This window comes from Pochonia chlamydosporia (assembly GCF_001653235.2).
Source record: "Pochonia chlamydosporia 170 chromosome Unknown PCv3seq00012, whole genome shotgun sequence".
Lineage (NCBI taxonomy): Eukaryota > Fungi > Ascomycota > Sordariomycetes > Hypocreales > Clavicipitaceae > Pochonia > Pochonia chlamydosporia.
Genome location: NW_019154047.1, coordinates 418856 through 437171, shown reverse-complemented (window position 1 = coordinate 437171; position 18316 = coordinate 418856). Strand labels below are relative to the sequence as shown.

Here is an 18316-nt window from a genome sequence, read left to right as displayed (position 1 = left end):
AGTTAAAGCCGTAGCGGTTGTTGTTACTGGATTCGTTAGCCTCCTCAATCGTCCGCAGTCCAGTGTTGCGAGTGTGACCATTTGCGGGCCTAGTCCCAACCACGGCGGAATGGTATTGAAGAGCCTCGACGCCCACGTTGAGATATATACACCGACCTGACAAATCGCGGTCAACGCTGCAAGGTTTGACAAAGGTCCGTAATAAATCTTGCAAGACATAGATTATATCAACTTCAGAATGAGTTGTGGTGCGAGCGAGCGTGGGGAGAAATGCAGACGTTTGGATTACCCGAAATACATGCACGTGCGGCTTCCCCCAACGATGGTATATTTGACTGAAATACTTGACCTCGTTGAAACTAGTCGAGTCTTCACATATCGTCCATTCTCGAGGCTGGAATGGTGGACTCACAATGGCGACTCCTTGCTGGATAACGGAGCTGCGAAATCCAAGAAGAGCTGCCCTCTTGTGGAAGAGTGATACGCAATTCAAGTCTAGTGAACTTTCCCTTGGGTTCAGGCTTGCTCAGATAGGGAAATTGGCGAAGAGCGGCCAGCATCAGCTGATTGTACGCTAAATTGAACGACGCCGGACCATACACGGGCTGAAATACGCCTTCTTGGATCTCAACGCACGACTTGGACTCGGACGCGACCCAATAGCTCTGTAAAATTTGTTGCAACGACAGCTTCTTACGTTCAGCCTTTCGCCCTTCCTTCTCAGGGATAATCAGCTTCCAAATGATGCGGGCAGCTATGTTCAGATACAGGAGGTTGCCCTGCAGCCAACGAAGGCCTGGTATTATGACTGTGGTCGATTGCACTCGACTCTCCAGTTCACATCGTTGCTGTGGGTCCGTAATTCTCGGCCAAACTTGGCCGCTTGTGAACGCCTGGTGAATCCACTCCCGGTCTGCTTCACTGGCGGCCGGAGCACGGCCTTCGAGAGCGACCACCGTGTCCCTGTCAATAGAACTTTGTAGAAGCCTACTGCCAAGGGTAAACCTTGACCATTCTGCAGATATGAGATTCCAGCCAGTGATACACTCTTCAAAAAGTCGGTTGTCGAAAACTGTGCCGTAGCATCCAAGCTGCAGGAAGTCAAGGACACCTGGAAGCTGTATAAGCAAATCAAGTGCCTCCACCATGGGACAAAGCTGAGTGATTCTTCGAAAGATATACTGTTTCTTTTTACTCAAGCGCTGATGCCACTCGTGGAACTCGAACCCTCTGTCCCCATACTGTCGCAGCTTAGAGTATATACGCCCGTCTGAATCTGGCGTCTCATGCTGATATTGCTCCGTTCGTGATTTCACTATCTGGTTGGTTTGGATTTGCGAGAGGCTCATGCATGACAGCCTGACCGTCCAAAGGTCATATGGATTAATGTTGCTGGCCGCTTCGATTCGATGACGACCCTGAGTGAAGCACACGACCTGGTCATCAAGGCGAGGGTAATTGCCATCTAGGTTATGCTGTTTGAGTTCATGACGGGACAGACCCAGCTTGTTTACAAAGGATGACACTTCAGTATTGTCGATGTAGCCATCAACCCAATGCCTACAGTTTTCATGATCAGCTGCAGTATTTTGAAAGAGTGCTTGGAGACGTTCCGTTTGTCGTGTGTCGTGCAACCGCTCTCCTACCTCTTCCACAAATTGCATCTGCCGCAGAGGAACTTGAACCACTCCCAAATAGCCTACTCCAGACTTTTCCATCGCTTGTACCTTTTTTAAATATAGGGGCCTTAGATTTGGAGAGTTTGTCGCCTGGAGGGCTCGTCATTGTTGCGACCAGTGGTGGATACGCCACCGCGGTCCATGGACGGGAAGAATACATTGGAGCGGTTTGGCTCGTTTCGCGATTGAAGAACGGAATTCGAAGAAAATGGATGCTGAATTCTATTTCCAAGAGTCTTCTTGTATGCTAATATAGTTTTGTTCTATTTTAGGGAAAATGAGTCATGCTCCATGCCGGATTGGTCAGACAACAGAGAGGGGTCAGCCATTTCATTGGCATAGCCAAACCAATCGGGATCATTTATTTGTTGCCGAGCTAATTTGGGGTGCAACCCTCCAGAAGTCTGGCGTCTCAGCGATCCATCATAAGCGCCAGGGGCTACTTCCTGCAGGGAAATACCCGCCTGTCAACCATTCATCGCGTGCAACAGGGATGACTTCTCTCCAGAATCTTGCCTCCCAACCATTCATCATAGGCGCCAGGGGCCATTTCCCGCAGGGAAATACCTTCCTGTGAACCATTCATCGTGTAGAACGGACAACTTCCCTCCAGAAATCTCGCCTCCCAACCATCCATCATTGGCGCCCGGGGCGACTTCCTGCAGGGAAATACCTGCCTGTCAACCATTCATCGCGTGCAACAGGGATGACTTCCCTCCAGAATCTCGCCTCCCAACCATTCATCATAAGTGCCAGGGGTTACTTCCTGGCGGAATATATGCATCCGGCCATCCATCATAGGCGCCAGGGGCCATTTCCCGCAGGAAAATACTTGTCTGTCAACCATTCATCGCGTGCAGCAGGGATGACTTCCCTCCAGAATCTCGCCTCCCAACCATTCATCATAGGCGCCAGGGGCCATTTCACGCAGGGAAATACCTGCCTGTGAACCATTCATCGTGTAGAACGGACGACTTCCCTCCAGAAATCTCGCCTCCCAACCATCCATCATTGGCGCCCGGGGCGACTTCCTGCAGGGAAATACCTGCCCGTCAACCATTCATCATGAGCGACAGGGATTGCATCCCTCCGGAGTACCCGCCTGTTAACCAATCATCAACGACTGGGGTTCACTTCCTACGGAGATCTCCCCTCTGAACCATTCATCAGATGCAGTGTGGGTACTCTTACGCCGCCATAGTAGTGACTGATGTCTCTGTAGATTGTAGGGATGGTTGAGACCTGCGCTGCTGGTCCGCAGCAGGCCCGTTGACAATCGGATTTGCTGTAACGCGACATAAATTGAAGAAAGTTGAACTGAGGTACTTGGGCTGATGTACTGTGGGGCGACACATCCAAGCCGCTAACCCGTTTTGACATTTATCCACCGATTTTGGGGTTTTGTCCCAGCGACCCCTAGGTGTACTTCACGGTGGTCTTGGCCTTGATTGAAGCGATGTAGCTGGTCAATTGTGACATCATCGTCGGAAGCTAGCTGCCTGCAGCTGCTATTTGCAATCTTGTAACGCTGCTGATACAATTTAGACGCTTAATCGCTCAACAATTCCGTTTGATAGTTGCGGCTGAATTCAACTGTTGTGTCATATTAGCGGACATCATCCTCGTTGACATCCAACTGTCTCTCTACGCACAACGTGTCAGCTTTGAGCCAGCGAGTCCTGCGTCAGAGCGCTTTCGTTGGTGTAGGTGGCTCAACGTGACCACCCAATTCCCTGGCAGCTCTGCTTCTGCTTGAGGCTGTACAAATTTTAATACCGAAAAATCTCCTCAGGCGCTTGTCTAAATGAGGCGAAACTTCTTACCTCTTGTGTGTTCTGAGCCATAATTTCTTGGCCCTACGAACGTTGACCTTTGCCGCCTTCGCTGGGAAGTGATATGACGCCGTGGACCAGTTGAGCTTCGATATCGCCAGGCTGTGCTCATCCCCCTGCTTATTAGAACAACATCCCTATCAATATCGAACACACGACTCAGAAAACGATCGAAAAGGTCATTCAACAAAAATCGAACAGTTAGCCCTTCTTCGCTGGGGATGATATTGGTCTTTCCCTCAAGAAATGCCGAGGCCTGTACTGATTTGAGGAGCTTCGTACTCGGACGCCCCCATCGTAGGTGTACTGGCTCCAAGAGCATGGGCTCGTCCAATTGGTTTTGCACGGGTGCCGTGCCTTGCGACGGAGACGGAACCGTTACACACATTGCCTCGTCAGTACACTTGTTACGAAAGCCAAGGATATATGCCTGCTGCTGAAAACGGCAAACATAATCAGGGTCGGCGGGCTGTTCTAATGATGGGAAGTGACGAAGCGCAGCTAAGACCAGCTGCTTGTATGCCTGGTCGAACGAAGATCGACCCACGGTCAATTGCAGTTCCCCTTCCCGGACTTCCAAGTACGGCGCTGGCCTCGTCCAAAACCGCCTCAACTTCCAGCGAAGCGACCGGTCCTTTTCTTCGGCAGGTTCATCCAAATCATGGGGAATTAGGTACGTTCGGAGTATCCGGTCAATGACACAAAGGTGCCTCATGTTCGCGTGAAAAGATCTCAAGCTTGGTATCATGACGAGTAGATTGCAAGTTCTTTGCATCATTGCGCGACGTCTCTTTGGATCGGTTATTCCGCGGAAGGCAATCTCACTTTCGAAGGCCTCGCGGACCCGAGCACAGTCCGACCGACTCCGTGCAGGAGCACGGCCTTCTAACGCTCTCACCGTAGTGATGTCAGCGCTTTGCTGGAGGACAGGGTCACCTCCAGTAATATACCACCAAACGGCGTGTACATGGTTGAGGTGTGCAACGACTTGTCTTTGGAGATGAGGGGCGATTTCCGTTGGCCAGTCAGTGAGACAAAGGTCGTGCATGATCCCTGGAAATACAGCCAAGGCGTTCAGAGCAGCGCCAACTTCTGGCTGCCAATATAATGCCTTCAAACCTCTCCGTTTTGCCCGTGATAGTGCTGCGTACTGTTGTGCTGCTTGATCTCCGTCTGCAGGACACTTGCGAAGCTTTGTGTAAGTGTGTCCGTCAGACGATGGATTTTCGGAGAGATCTGCGGAGTACAGGTGAGCTGTCAGGTGCAGGAGTGGGTTCATTCTGTGAGCTTCTGTGAGAGAACTCCGCAACCCCGTAAACCACACAGCTTGGCTGCTGAGTAGAGGGTAGTTGCTCTCCGCGTTGGCTGCCTCCAACTGCAGCTCAGTGAGACGCAGCTTGCTTAAGACTGCGGGAATATCTGAGTTGCCGATAAATACAACAATTCGACGTCCATTTGGGTCGATTCTGGTCCTTTCGGCACCGCGGCCATCTCCGCAGAGTATGTTCGATAAGGGGACTTGAACGATGCCTAGTGCTTTCCCTTTCATCTTAGACAGACTGACGTATTTCGATTCTCAACTATGAATGTTTGTCACGACTTCGTTGGGGTGGAAACTTGTGCACTTCGCATTCGTTGTGACACTTAGCTGTGTATGGTGTTGAGGTGCAAACTCAAGTTCACCCATTACCTCTCGGTTCCTATTTGAACCTGCCAAGTTAAAATGTGCTTTTACAATTCTAAAAGCGGATTCTGGAAAACTGGCGAAGGCATCGAAATTGTCTTTGGCACTTGCGTGTATGAGCACAGCAGCCCTTGAGGTATGTCCCGTCATTTGCAGGGTGCTGGGCATATGTGCATCCATTCCTATCACCTGGGTTTGAAGTCATCCTATTGTGCAGCAAACCAGACACTGCTATTGAGTGGCAATGGCTTCCTTGAAGCATTTCCAGTTCACTTCTAGTCATTGTACTTAGTCAGGACGCCGCAGGTATCTCATTCATGTCCTATCTCGGAACTATCTTGGAGTTAACAGCCCCTGAGAGCCGCGACAGAACTATTAATACCTTTGCCCGCACAGAGTGTCAACATTTGCGGTGATGTGATCAAGGGAGCCGTCAGTATGTGGTACTCAAGTCTACATTCTCATGCGATTCCTGAACCGGTAAGCAAGACTCATATGTGACGGGATGTAAGGTCAAATCAAAGCAGGAGAAATTTCTCTTTGGGTCACCTGTGAGGCGACGGCCAGTGGCCATTTACGCGCCTGTGGCGTCACACAAGGGGGAGCCTTTGGGGAGCACCTCGGGGCTTCGTTTGGTCCGAGGCCCAGATTGTGCAGATGGTGCGAGAGCATTGCACCAGTAACTGCCCAAGACGCCGGTCGCAATGGCAATTGCACCCAAACAACGGGTCAATAGCGACTCCGGGCGCCAACGGCAAGTTATAAGTTTAGCTCCAGACAGGCGGTTGACCATCCAATAGGGCCTCATACGCTAAAAATAGAGAATTCACAGTCACTTCACACAATTGACTTCTGTAACTCCGCGACTCGCGCGCAGAGAGGAGAGGATATTTCCTCCCTGCGTTGGCCGCTTCCAACCGCAGAAAGAATAGGTGCTGCTTGTTAATAATGATCGAGGGGATATCTGGGATGTCAGTAGAGACACTAAGTTTGTGTTAGTTTCGTCTGCATTCACAACCAGGAAGGCTCACAAGATGGTGTATGTACGCGGCGGACTGTCCAACACCCAATTCGTCAGCGGTACGGAAGACCATGCTCCCAGCTAATATCCCGCTACCATTCTTATTCCAAATGGAGAGCCAGATCATTGTAGGAACCAGGGCCAATTTTGCGAGCGTTATATTAGCCTTTCCACATACTCTTCCCCACCGAGCACCATCAATATCGCTCGCTCTCGGTACTTATGGTGCCGGCTTTGAAACGAAAATTGGAAGACGACGACAGAGCCAGTTTGTTTATTTATACTTATATCTAGCCGCAGTCTAACTTTCTTCATATTGATGATGGCATTCAAATTCTTCAGTTTGCAAATTCAGATCTAAGCGATGAGACCCTGCCCGTTCATAGACAGGTGCACTGTTACTGGCTTAAAAAACTGTTCCTGATCATCTCGCTGTGCCATTGCAAGACGGCTTGCATTTCACTGCTGCGGAACTGCGTCATTGGCTTCTTCGAACACGTTTCTGCCCAGACGCTCTGGAACTGACCCTAGCCTTTGCTTTCATTTCCTCGATTCGATCTCGATTCATGTACTTCTCGTCTACCCAACGATCTTCGCTATCTGGCCGTCCATGCCAATGCACAAGAAATTGATACGCCCTGGCTCTGGATTGTCTGACATTGAGGATATCAACACCTTCGTCAATGCCTTGGTATTCCGCCTGGAATTTAGCCAACCCCTCTTTGTCTATAATGTTGCTCTTCGGTTCCCAGCCGGTTGTGCCATCGTCCCATTCAAGGAAAATCTTGCCCCATACGGCCAGATAACGCTTGACTTTGTAGATATTATTTTTCTGTCGTTTCCGATCGGGCTGCTCGGTTTGAACGCTTTCATCATCCTCGCTCGCTTCTAGCCTCTTTTGACGGTGTAGCCTTATGAGCTTCCGTTTGGGAGATGTACTATGCCCTTCTAAGTCTGTAGAGTGCAATTTACAAGACGGAGAAGGTGCTGTGATCAATGTCGCCAGGCTGGTGTGCTGATTGTTATCATTTTTAGCGGGCGAAGAAGTTTTCAGTCGAATTCGCACCGCTTGTTTGACACTCTGATGATTGTTGCCTTTTTGGTGGTCTATATGCGAGTTCGTCCGGATTTCTGGTTCTGGGTTCATTTCGCTCGCTTCGGCAACGACGTTGCTTTCTCTGCGCTCCGGCAGCAGCGAGCGCAATGTATCTGTATCTCGGCGAGTCTGATCTGAGGCTCGCCCCTCGGCCCCTTGGAGAGTTGGCGATGGGCATAGATGAGACGCAGCCGGGCAGGCCGTATGGTCTGGAACAGAGTTGTCGTCTCCCGGGTTAGGCTGTCGCGGCCGGTGCTGCTCGGTAGATAACGGTTCCGTCGTCTGTGGGGTTAATTTATCGTCGCCAGTCAAATCGATCACGTCACCAGTGTTCGAAATCTCATTAGGCAGCGGACCACCCTCGGCGGCATCCGCCGGGAACGTTATGTATTGGGACATGAGTTCATCCAATGGATCCATGTCGCAAGTATCGTCCCAAAATGAGGCCGTATCGCTCGTTGATGACTCGTAAAACATTCCAGTTGAAGGATCGGCGCAGGTATCGCTGCAGGGATCGCTCCCAGCCAAGAGTTGAGGGTCTAGCATTGTGTGCAATTTGTAGAAGTTTTCTTCCCGAGCTTCAAGGGGCAGATCTGGCGCCGGCGACGGCAGGAACGATATAGACTCAAAGTTGTTGCTTCCATTTGGCGCATTGTAATTAACAGCTACTAGCTGTGTCGTCGAATCTGGTACTGACTCCGCGATCTCTCCTTGAATCAATTTAGCATTTGAGATGCTGTAGCCGTGTGCGTCGTGAAGATGATAGAGGCCCGGCTGTCTCCCATAGCATGAAAAGTTACATTCAGCGCATAACCAAATCCAGCCGTGGATTTCCTCAATATGACGAATGGCATCGGCATCCCGTTCCCAATACTGTAGCCGGTCGCTCGCTGGGAGGTCTTTTGTCTGCTTGCAGAGTGGGCAAAAGGCTGGACGCAGTAGCGTATGTCTGTACGTAATCGAGCAGCAGTGCTTTAGATGTGACAGGTGGTTCTGACAATCATCTTGCCAATCCTCCCTTGTATAGAACGCCATACAGAAGTAGCAAAATTTCAGGTCGGTCCAGCTCACGCCTAAAGTCTCCGCTGTTGACTTTCTTCGACAACGGTGAATATGCTGAGATCGCTGTCGAGGAGGAAGGCTACAAACTAGTCAGTGACATACTCTTATGTAGATGAAGTCGTCCTCTAGCGAACCTCTTCACTGCCAACTCGCAATATGGGCAGAGTTCATTCTTGGGCACCTCTTGGGGACGATAGTAAACGCTCCCAGATCCTGTGAGTAGTAAAAGAGCATCTCGCATGATGTCTGGCTGTTTGGCATGATCAACAGGTAATGTGCGCATCATGGCTTGTGCAACACGGCCCTTCTCGGGTATTAGATCATTAAGCGGGTCCGCGTCGTCGTCGTCCTCCGCACTGCGATGGCTGCCACGCAGTAACCTATCTCGCCGCTTTTCTTTGAAGCATTTAGAGCGATGCTCCTCCAGAACCCCTCTCTCAAGCCGTTTTCTTAAAGCATTCAACTGGTTTTTCGTAGTTTTTTTTCCCGATCGGATGGATCCCGATGCTTTTATTTCTCTCTTCAGCTCCAAAATGTCGGGGTGATTGTTTATTTTGTCTCTTAAAGCGGCGGGCAACTTGGTGGGAAGGCCAGGCTGCCAGAACTGACTGACACCCTGGAAATATTCAACTGCTGCATGATCCGGCTTCTCGCGCATGAATGCGGCAAATCCATCGCAGGAAGAAACAAATGCAACGTAGCTTTGGCCAAATACAGCTTTGTCGGCTTGGGTGAGGTGTTGAGATCTTTCTACCTCAGTATATCGCTCTAATCGCAAGTCAACCTCTTTATGCTTGGACTATGGAGATACAATACTTACCATCAAGCTGTTTGCCAATTTCACGCCTAATCATGTGCATAGAAGCACGCGAATAGTCGTACTCTGCCATGAAGAGCTTCTTGAATATGCCTAAAAAAACAAACTCGCTCATGGGTTTCGTGTCATCGACCGTACCCTGTCGATCGACTGATCTGCAGATAGGAGTCTCCAGGGCTGCAACATTCCATTCTATTGGCCCGTCTCCATTCCCTTTTAGAATCTGAACGAAATCGTCCCGATCAAGAGCATTGTCTGCGATAGCAAGTAGTAGCAATAGAAAAACAGCATTGTAACGAAGAATCTTATGCTCTCGGCCAGTAGCACCAAACCTGGGCCCATCAGCTTCGAACGTGCCTCGGGCGCAAGGGGTATATCTTACTTATTGTTCTCCGGATCCTTATTGTTCTTAACTGTTCGTTGGTAATGGCCGAAAATAAACCGTCGACCACCATTGCCACTTCTTTCGAGAACAAGTCGGATATCCTAGAGGCTCAATAAGAGTATGTTCGCTAGAGTTTGAGATTTTGGAGTGTAACCATTACCTTGTACTTTATCCCATCTGTTAATAGCCCGCCTTTTCGAGCTCCGGTGTTGGCAAACATAAGGAGAATCAGGTGGAACTGAAACCTAGTCCTCTCGTGTGTGATCCCCAGGTCTCCCCTGGTATACAGAGCGTCGAGGTGCCGATCCAGGTCAACTGGTTTATAGTTGTACTTTGGCATCACGATGTCCTTAACACCACTCTTCTCCTCGAAAGGCAGGACATTTTTTAACCACTGTGTGATAGTTAGTGAAGGTTAAAAAATAAGGTAAAATCTGCTGCTTGGTTAAACGCACGTAATTAATTTCCCTGGTATCTTCGTCGTTAAGGAGATTTCCAGTCATACGCATATAGCCGCCCTTGAACTCTTTTGCTCTTGCTTTGAGCGTTGGCGCAGTGGGACGTTCACGAAGTCTTCCGACCGACTGATCTTTATAAAATCTCCAGAAATCCTTAAGCTCCTGAATAGGAGGTATGGGTACCCCTTCGCGAAGCAGTACGTCTTTGTACGGTTCGAAGTCGACATTGCGTCCGGACCTGTCCCAGTGCCAACTATGTGCATATTAGCAGAGTGGAATGTCCTTTGTTGCTCATTGTCCTTACATGGCGTATTTGTGAAGCACCTGATCTTGCTTCTCCTTAACTTTGTCATCATATTTGTTCAAGTCCCTCTGCTTATCGTTCTCAAGATGTTCGTCAGCCTTCCAGCCGCGGGATTTGGCGCGGTCTGCAACTGCCGCAGGATCAGTTAGTCGGAATCGTTGCTTCGATGAAAACATGCTCACAGGAGAACCGGGCGATAACTGACTGACAATGAATGAAAGAGGATGGTAGCAAAACGCGAGGCTACGGAGGGGAAAGGGCTTCCATTTAAACTGCTACATCCTTCCTTCTCCGTAGCCTGTACATTGTCGGGGTCACGTCGATATTTCGAAAAACTGAATTGTGAATGTTGGTTGCAGGATGTTGCGTCGCGCGGTGGTCGCGCGACCCTTTTGAGGGCGGCTCACCCAGGCATCCATGCATGGCTCACCCGGTCTCGACCGTCTGGCCTGAGCCGGATCCGCATTTTCCTCGGAGTCTCTTGGGACGTATCAGATGATATCCCAGATCCATGGACCCCCACAGTTTCACCAACCCAACAAATCCCTTTCTCGGCACACATCTCAACCAGCGAAGCATACCTGTCTATATGAATAGTAAGTATACTTCGGCGAAAAAGTGTAATATCGATTTTACGCCAGAAACTATACTTCGTAGTACGATAGTACGATAGTAAAGATAATATGCATATAGTACGATAGTAGAATAGTAAATTTACTAAGTTGGAAGTAAAATTACTTCTGGACAAGTCCCATCAATTCTCTCCAAATAGTAGTCAATCTAGCTCATCATCAATCTCTCTATCTACATCTACATCAATAGCTGTATCGAGTATAATGCCCTTTCCACCCTCAATTGAGAGCGTAATAAAGCCCGACCGTATCCAGTTGCCGATACACTCAACCTTTTCCACGTTCTCACATAACATGCTTTCTCTATCCCAGCTGAGAGTACGTCTGCCGCCGGAGAATGCTGATTCTGGATCTGTTGATTCGGGTGGGATCGAGAGTACATCAATAGCCATCCGACAAAGGCGTGGATACGTTTTGATCCGCTCAGGATTAAGCCACCAGAGAAGAGGGGAGCAAGTAATCCTATTCGGAGGACTTTTGATAAATGTTTCGAGATCATCCACATCAGAATTAGTTTCTTCCCATACAGCAATCTCATCAAATAGAGCATCTAAACCATTCCTCGGCCGCCGAGAGTGTGTCGATTCATCTTTAGCTGATGGACAAGTACCACCTACGTCCAGCATCTTTATAGTTCTCTTCCCAGAACCTACAAGTCTTTTCAACAGCACTGTCAATCCAGCCGATATCCGAGTTGTGCTGAATATATTTGAGCCTTTTTGAAGGATCAAGAAGGAGAGCAGCAGCGTATGCAGGAGTTTCGTCGGTTAAAGCGTAGTATTTGTTTAGAACGAACCAACCCATGTCCACACAATGAACAAGGTGCGGATCGTAAGTAGCCTCGGCGCTATAAAGTTTCTAAGAACATATCGTTACTTCCTTGAGTATCCTGCAGAGAATTAAAGCATGACTTCCTTACCTTTGCCTTCTCGTAATGGTGCAGCAAAGCATCCATGATCATCAAAGTATGAGAGAGATTTGATCCTGCCCCTTCTCCAAGCAGTGTCGCGGCCGCAAATGGTTGGAGAAACTGTTGCGTCCGCTCAATAAGGTCCCAGTCAGATATAGTCAGTATATTATCACCAAGTTCTCTTTCAAAATCGAGAAAGAACTGTCGTATTTCAGCCTTCTTCCGTAGCGCATTAGATAGTAGCTTATACCAGGAGTTCCACCTGTTATCGTTATCAATGCCGAGTCGCAGGCCTACTCTCAGATCCCACTGATCAGAGTGAATTGATGATGTTCGCAGCCACACAGCAAGATGGTGTATTTTTCTTAGAGCCGAGATCTGACGCCACCCAGAAAAGTTGGCTAGTCGCTGGTAGTTTGGATCTGATGATTTACCCTTCTTCGAAAGGCGCTTCTGCCCAGTTGATTGGCTCGATTCCCTCTCCGCAGCTGTATTCAGTGCTTCGTAAAACTGCTCATACATCGCATCGCCTGTCGTATCATCGGCGGCTTTGAGGGCTGCGATCAGGGCTTCTTTTGACGAGGCTAGAAGGAATGCCTGAAGGGAGAGATTGAGAATATGTGCAACACAGCGGATACGACGCAGTTTGGGGTTGAAATCGCCCTAAAGTATGATGTGTTTAGCCCTCAGATTAAGCGTGAACGGGTGAGACGTAATCTTACGCCATGCTTCTCCTTGACAAGCCGCGAAAGGTGTTGCAGGCATGTATCATTTGATGTAGCGTTATCACTGGTATGATATCCCAGTCTTCTAGGAAGACCGTAGACCTCAAGCACCTCAAGCATGAGTTCTGCTTGATGCTCTCCACTATGGCTGAATTTGCACTCCGGCATCCCTAGCAGCGCGCGTCGAGGCTTTAAATCTGCATCAATCCATCTGGCACAGAGAGCTAGAATACCATGTCGATGAGGACTAGTCCAAAGGTCAGATGAGATGTGCACGAGTGAGAAAGAGCCTTCAAGTAAATTTCGAAGTCTGGTTCGATATAGATCGAAGTTCGCAGATATATGCCGCATCGCAGCAGACCGGGATGTTAGCAATAAATCCTCCACAGCCGGGTTACTCGCTAGTACTAATTCCGACGTCTCATCCCAGGTAACGGCAGAAAATGGAAGGCGCCTCCTAGTTAAGAGGCCTACCCAGGCCTGGATATATCGCCGTCGATCAAATGCGCGGCGGAGAGATGATTCAGAGGCTTGAAGGGCGTAAAAGTGGTCAATCCGGGGCTTCTGGAAAGGCTGCTCGACACCATCCGAATTCGAATCCACACCGAGGCTACTACCGAAGTTTATAACAATATTGGGATGCATCTTCCGAGCATGATTGCGAGCGTTAGATTTCTGCTTGCTTTCCCATGGCGTGTCCGCAGGGCAATGGAGGCATCGATATACAGCATTCCCTGTAGCTTTCCGTTTACCTGAAGGGCCTAATTTGGGAGGTTCGGGATAAATCTTGCGAAAGAATGGAGTGATATCGAAATCAAGCAAAAGAATGGAAGCAGAAGTAGCATCCTCACTGCTTCGAGAAGGGCCAGCACTTGAAGACCGAGCACTCGAAAGAGGAGCAATCGGTTGAGAGACCAGAGTATTGATCGTAAACTTAGAGCAATCCATGGTAAACAAGTAATCTTAAGTGCCACAAATGTGAAGGGCGATAGGCTTTTGATCAATCAGTATCTGTCGGAAAACTGTGCCTCTTTCTACTCTGCTAGCAGACTTGGTGTAATGGACAACATGGCAACTTCGGTTGTGATGAGAAGAGAGAGAGCCGGAAAAAGCAATTATGAGGGATAAAGCAAAACGCTCGGAAGAAGGGACGATTGATCAATTTAAGAGAACGTTGAAACGGTCTAGCGAGAACAAGGAACGAGGAAACAAACAGCACAGTTCAAACAGTTACGGGCTGTATTCTTGCATAGTAAGAAATTGGAAGCACGCATTTCGCGACAGTATGGCTTCTTGCAAACGCAGAGAAAAGAAGATTTGGCAAGTCTTATCACAAAGATAAGATCTCTGCGGGCAAATTGGGCCAATTAAAACGCAGACTTTCTTTCCAAAGTACGATAGTAAAGTTGCTATCGTACTTCACCTTGAAAAACTATACTTCGTAGTATACTTTGAAGTAAAGATAATAGTACGATAGTAGACATAATAGTACGATAACACAGTACAATAGACAGGTCTGCAGCGAAGCCCAGGATGCACTACTGAAAACGGGAAACACCACTCCTGGAATGGACGGTATTACAACGAAAATGCTCCAAGCAATCTGGCCAAGTATTTCGCATGTCACCACACTCCTCTATAACGCTTGCCTCACCCTAGGATACCACCCAACTGCCTTTAAAACAGCAGAGGTGGCAATGATTCCGAAACTCAATAAGAGAGACCTCAGTGATGTCTCCGCGTGGCGCCCCATCTCCCTTCTTTCCTGCCTGTCTAAAGGCCTAGAACGAGTAATCGGTCGGCGTCTCGCCTACCTAGCTGTCAAGTACAAGGTCCTCCATCCGAACCAGGCTGGAGCACTCCCAAAACGAAGCGCCACAGACATAGTTACCGCACTTATCTACGATGTTGAACGTGCCTTAGGTAACGGCAAGATCGCCACACTTGTTACAATGGATGTTAAAGGAGCGTTTGATGCTATTCTCCCCAATAGGCTAGTCCTACGACTCCGACAACAAGGATGGCCGGATTTCCTGGTTTGGTGGATCTACCACTTTGTCTCCCACCGCAAAGCTCTTGTCAGATTCCAGGATGCTAAAACAGAACCCGCAGAGCTGCCATGCGGCCTCCCTCAAGGCTCGCCGATATCACCGATTCTCTATCTCCTAGCCACCACCCCTATCTACTCCCTTCTAGGAGCAACAGAGAGGTATGGCTACGCAGACGATACAGCAATGCTCTTCACAGGAGACAGCCTGGAGGAGACCACTGCAAAAGCAAACGCGGCAATTGCTGCAATGGAAGCATGGGGGCAACAGGAGGCTTTTTCCTTCGACCCAGACAAGACAGAGGTTATGCACTTCTCCAGAAAAAGGGATAGAAGCTCCCCAACAGTCTGTCACCAAGGCCAGGAGGTTAAGGCACAAAAGGCAATGCGTTGGCTGGGAGTCTGGCTTGACCGCAGGCTCACCTTTAGCACGCACATCGATAAATGGTCGCTTAAGGCAAGTAAGGTTGTCTCACAGCTACGGTTCGTTAACAATACAGTACGCGGAACGTCAGCAGTAGCGGCCAGGAGAGCAGTATATGCAGTAGCCCTACCCACACTCTTTTACGGGCTGGACACATGGTTCCCTGGCTTCCCTTCTGAGTCAACCCACAGGAAAGCAAGGACGATCACCAAAACTCAACTCTCGAAAATCCAAGTAATCCTGAATAAGGCCTGCCACGCAGTACTACCTGTTTGGAAGACCACCCCACGAGTTATTCTTTGGAAAGAGGCAGCAATTCCGCCGGCAGAAATCATACTAAAGCAGCATCAAGCGCGCACGGCGCTTCGCTACGCCATGCTAGACGCAGCACACCCAGTATCCAGACGGCTAAGACAAGCACAGCATGAAGTTGACCAGAGCAACCACCCAGCAATACATGGCCGAACTCTGCAGAGGCATAGCCGACTCCTCCGAACAGCGGCATGTGCAAAGGAAGTTGAACGACCAAGGCTTATCCCACGCCGCTTTGATGATAGCATCCCGACTGAAGCTGCAGGAAACAGACCACCAAAAGAAACCGCCGTGCTGCAATTCCAACACTGGCTTCAGGATAAGCCCGCGGGATTCATTGTCTTTAGCGATGGCTCCAAGACAGAAAGAGACACCGCAGGGTACGGATTTGCAGTGTTCCACAAGGGACGCCTTGTTGATTGGGGCTCTGGCCAACTAGGCCGCAGAGAAGTCTTTGACGCAGAGATCCACGGCGCATTAGAAGGACTTCAACGCGCTTTACTCGCTAATCTTGCTAACGAACCAATTACAGTCTGTATGGATAATACCTCCGTTATTGACTGTATAGGAACGACAGCACCAAACTCCTCACAGGCCTGCTTTAGAACCTTTCAGAGGGTAGGAGACAAGCATCCATATCAGGTATCTGTCAAATGGTGCCCAGGCCATAGCAACATCTTTGGAAATAGTTGAAATTGTGATTCTTTAAGTGTACTTCTTCTATAATTTTTTTTTTGGTATCTAGAGAGATCAGATAGACCTCTTTATAGGTACAAGCAAGCTGCCTGCAGCTTGCTTTTGTTGCGTTATAACACTACTGATACATTGTGATGTTTGATCCCTTGATTATTGCTTTTGGTAGCTTCAGCCTCTGTTTGGTAGCTGCAAGTGCTGTATCAGAGCTGCTGACGCCACCTGCCGTTCAAGAACAACTCTCCCACTAACCGCAGGTGACGAGTTCAGTACAAAAGCTCTTGTCCATCCCGAGTCCCCTTGTTAGATTTTCATGAGCGTCCCTGGGGAGCGGCTTCGTGAGGAGATCTGCCTGATTGTCCTTGGTGCTAACCCTTTGAGCATTAATTCTCCCACTGAGCGTCATTTCTCGCAGAAAATGGTATTTTAATTCGATGTGTTTTGTGCGATCATGCAACTCAGGGTTGCGGGTCAACTTGAGCGCAGCATTATTGTCAATCAAAAGTGGAGTTGACGTCACTTCCAGGGCTTCGATGCGAAGATCGTTGATCATGTTTTGAATCCAGATGATTTCCTGAGTGGCCTTATAGCCAGCTACATATTCAGCTTCGCAGGTTGACATGGCTACGGTCCTTTGTCTTCGAGATGACCACGACACAGGACTTCCGGCTAGTTTAATCACATAGCCTGTTGTAGATCTTCGCGTATCTGGGCACCCTGCCCAGTCTGCATCGACATAAGCATGCAATTCTCGGTCTGGACAGTCCCTCTTGAAATGGAGGCCAAGGTTGGGCGTGTGTTTCAAGTAAGCATAGATATCATCAACTGCTTTCATGTGTTCTTCAGTCGGATTCGCGCAAAACCTGGAGACGACTCCCACTGCTTCGGCAATATCTGGACGCGTGACCACCATTGCATAATTGAGTGCTCCAACCTTGGATTGATATCGTCGTTGAAAATCGAGGGACTGAGGGTGACCGTCGTTCTTGGTCATTTTCAGGTTTGTTCTCATGGGTGTCCTTCGTGGATGGATGCCTTGCAGTCCATACCGTTCGAGGATCTGTTGGATGTACGATCCTTGATGCAAATGGAGGTCGCCATTTGTTTCTTGTCGCACATGCATCCCCAAGTAATAGGCACAAAGACCAAGGTCAGTCATGTTGAAACGTGCAGCCAGTTGGTGCTTCATGGCTATGATTCGATTCTCATTCATGCCAAATATGTTGATATCGTCGACATAGACTTCCATGATGAGGTTCTCATCATCCTGAATGAACACGGACGGGTCGAAGTTTGAGACTCTCCAACCACTTTCTTCGAGGAAAGCCCTGAGTTTGAAGTACCACTGTCTTGGTGCCTGCTTTAGTCCATACAGGGACTTGCATAGTTTGAGAACTTGATTTTTTGCTTCAGGGTAGCCTTCTGGTGGTTCGACAAAAATCTCGTGCTCCAGATTGCCATTGAGGAAAGCCGTCTTAATGTCCATCTGGTGGCACTTCCATCCGTATCGAGCTTGGAGTGCAAAGAGTATTCGGTAGGATGCCGACTTCACTACTGAGGCATAGGTTTCGTCAAAATCTAGACCGTATATCTGCGAGAAACCCCGCACGACAAATCTTGCCTTGTGTCGAGCGACTTCCCCGTTGGAACCAAGTTTTCGTTTGAAGACCCACCGGCCGGTCAGTACCTTTCGATCTGCTGGTCGTTTCACTACTCTCCAGGTCTGATTTTCCATCAGACTGTTATATTCTTCCTGCATGGCCTGCTCCCACTGCTCTCTCTCAGCCGACGCCAGAGCGGACTTTCTGTTGTTTGGTTCGGGGCCATGCATCTTGATCGCGGTGGATAGCATGCAAATGCCTGCCACACTGGTGTCCTTCCCAGCGTTTCCCCCCTTATCGATCACTTCCCTTGGGTAAGTAAGCGATAGAGACTTGGAGGTCATCGAGTGGCACCTTTCTTGGCCATCATGTGGTGGATACGAAAAGCGTTTCACGCCTTGCGTCTAGGGGTGATAAATGAAGGTGAAGATTTTGAAGATTTTGAATGAACGATGAATCAAATGAATCAAATTTTTTGGATCTTGATTCAAAATCTTCAAGCTCAATTTTCCTGGTTCAAGTGGGGTTTGTGCCAATTCGGGCCATTCATGAATGGGTTGAGGGAATCCTGATGATTAATGTATTATGTGAGCGATTGCAAAGATGCCTACAAGAGCCCATAGTATATAGCCTT

General features: G+C 48.9%; 6 protein-coding genes across 6 annotated transcripts; 1 reads left to right on the top strand and 5 right to left on the bottom strand.

The window, feature by feature from the left end:
• Window positions 1–371: 371 nt before the first annotated feature.
• VFPPC_18311 (hypothetical protein) lies at window positions 372–1718 on the bottom strand (the record flags this gene model as incomplete). Its single annotated transcript, XM_022429943.1, has 1 exon — window positions 372–1718. One exon carries the CDS (start codon window positions 1716–1718, stop codon window positions 372–374), a length of 1347 nt encoding a protein of 448 aa, XP_022285071.1.
• A 1567-nt stretch (window positions 1719–3285) lies between these two features.
• Window positions 3286–5060, bottom strand: VFPPC_18310 (hypothetical protein; the record flags this gene model as incomplete). The annotated part of the gene is made up of 2 exons (XM_022429942.1): window positions 3286–3323; window positions 3503–5060. The coding sequence occupies 2 exons, from the start codon at window positions 5058–5060 to the stop codon at window positions 3286–3288; spliced, it is 1596 nt and encodes a 531-aa protein (XP_022285070.1).
• A 1634-nt stretch (window positions 5061–6694) lies between these two features.
• Window positions 6695–10514, bottom strand: VFPPC_11891 (chromo (CHRromatin organization MOdifier) domain-containing protein; the record flags this gene model as incomplete). The annotated part of the gene is made up of 7 exons (XM_018289941.2): window positions 6695–8453; window positions 8509–9142; window positions 9195–9523; window positions 9574–9677; window positions 9737–9970; window positions 10032–10287; window positions 10339–10514. 7 exons carry the CDS (start codon window positions 10512–10514, stop codon window positions 6695–6697), a joined length of 3492 nt encoding a protein of 1163 aa, XP_018137032.2.
• Window positions 10515–11113: 599 nt separating this feature from the next.
• VFPPC_11892 (restless-like transposase) lies at window positions 11114–13553 on the bottom strand (the record flags this gene model as incomplete). The annotated part of the gene is made up of 4 exons (XM_022428794.1): window positions 11114–11565; window positions 11624–11828; window positions 11890–12543; window positions 12603–13553. The coding sequence occupies 4 exons, from the start codon at window positions 13551–13553 to the stop codon at window positions 11114–11116; spliced, it is 2262 nt and encodes a 753-aa protein (XP_022283989.1).
• Window positions 13554–14194: 641 nt separating this feature from the next.
• On the top strand, window positions 14195–16081 carry VFPPC_11893 (reverse transcriptase; the record flags this gene model as incomplete). Its single annotated transcript, XM_018289943.1, has 1 exon — window positions 14195–16081. One exon carries the CDS (start codon window positions 14195–14197, stop codon window positions 16079–16081), a length of 1887 nt encoding a protein of 628 aa, XP_018137034.1.
• Window positions 16082–16328: 247 nt separating this feature from the next.
• On the bottom strand, window positions 16329–17912 carry VFPPC_18309 (reverse transcriptase; the record flags this gene model as incomplete). The annotated part of the gene is made up of 1 exon (XM_018294658.1): window positions 16329–17912. The coding sequence occupies one exon, from the start codon at window positions 17910–17912 to the stop codon at window positions 16329–16331; it is 1584 nt and encodes a 527-aa protein (XP_018137035.1).
• Window positions 17913–18316: the final 404 nt, after the last annotated feature.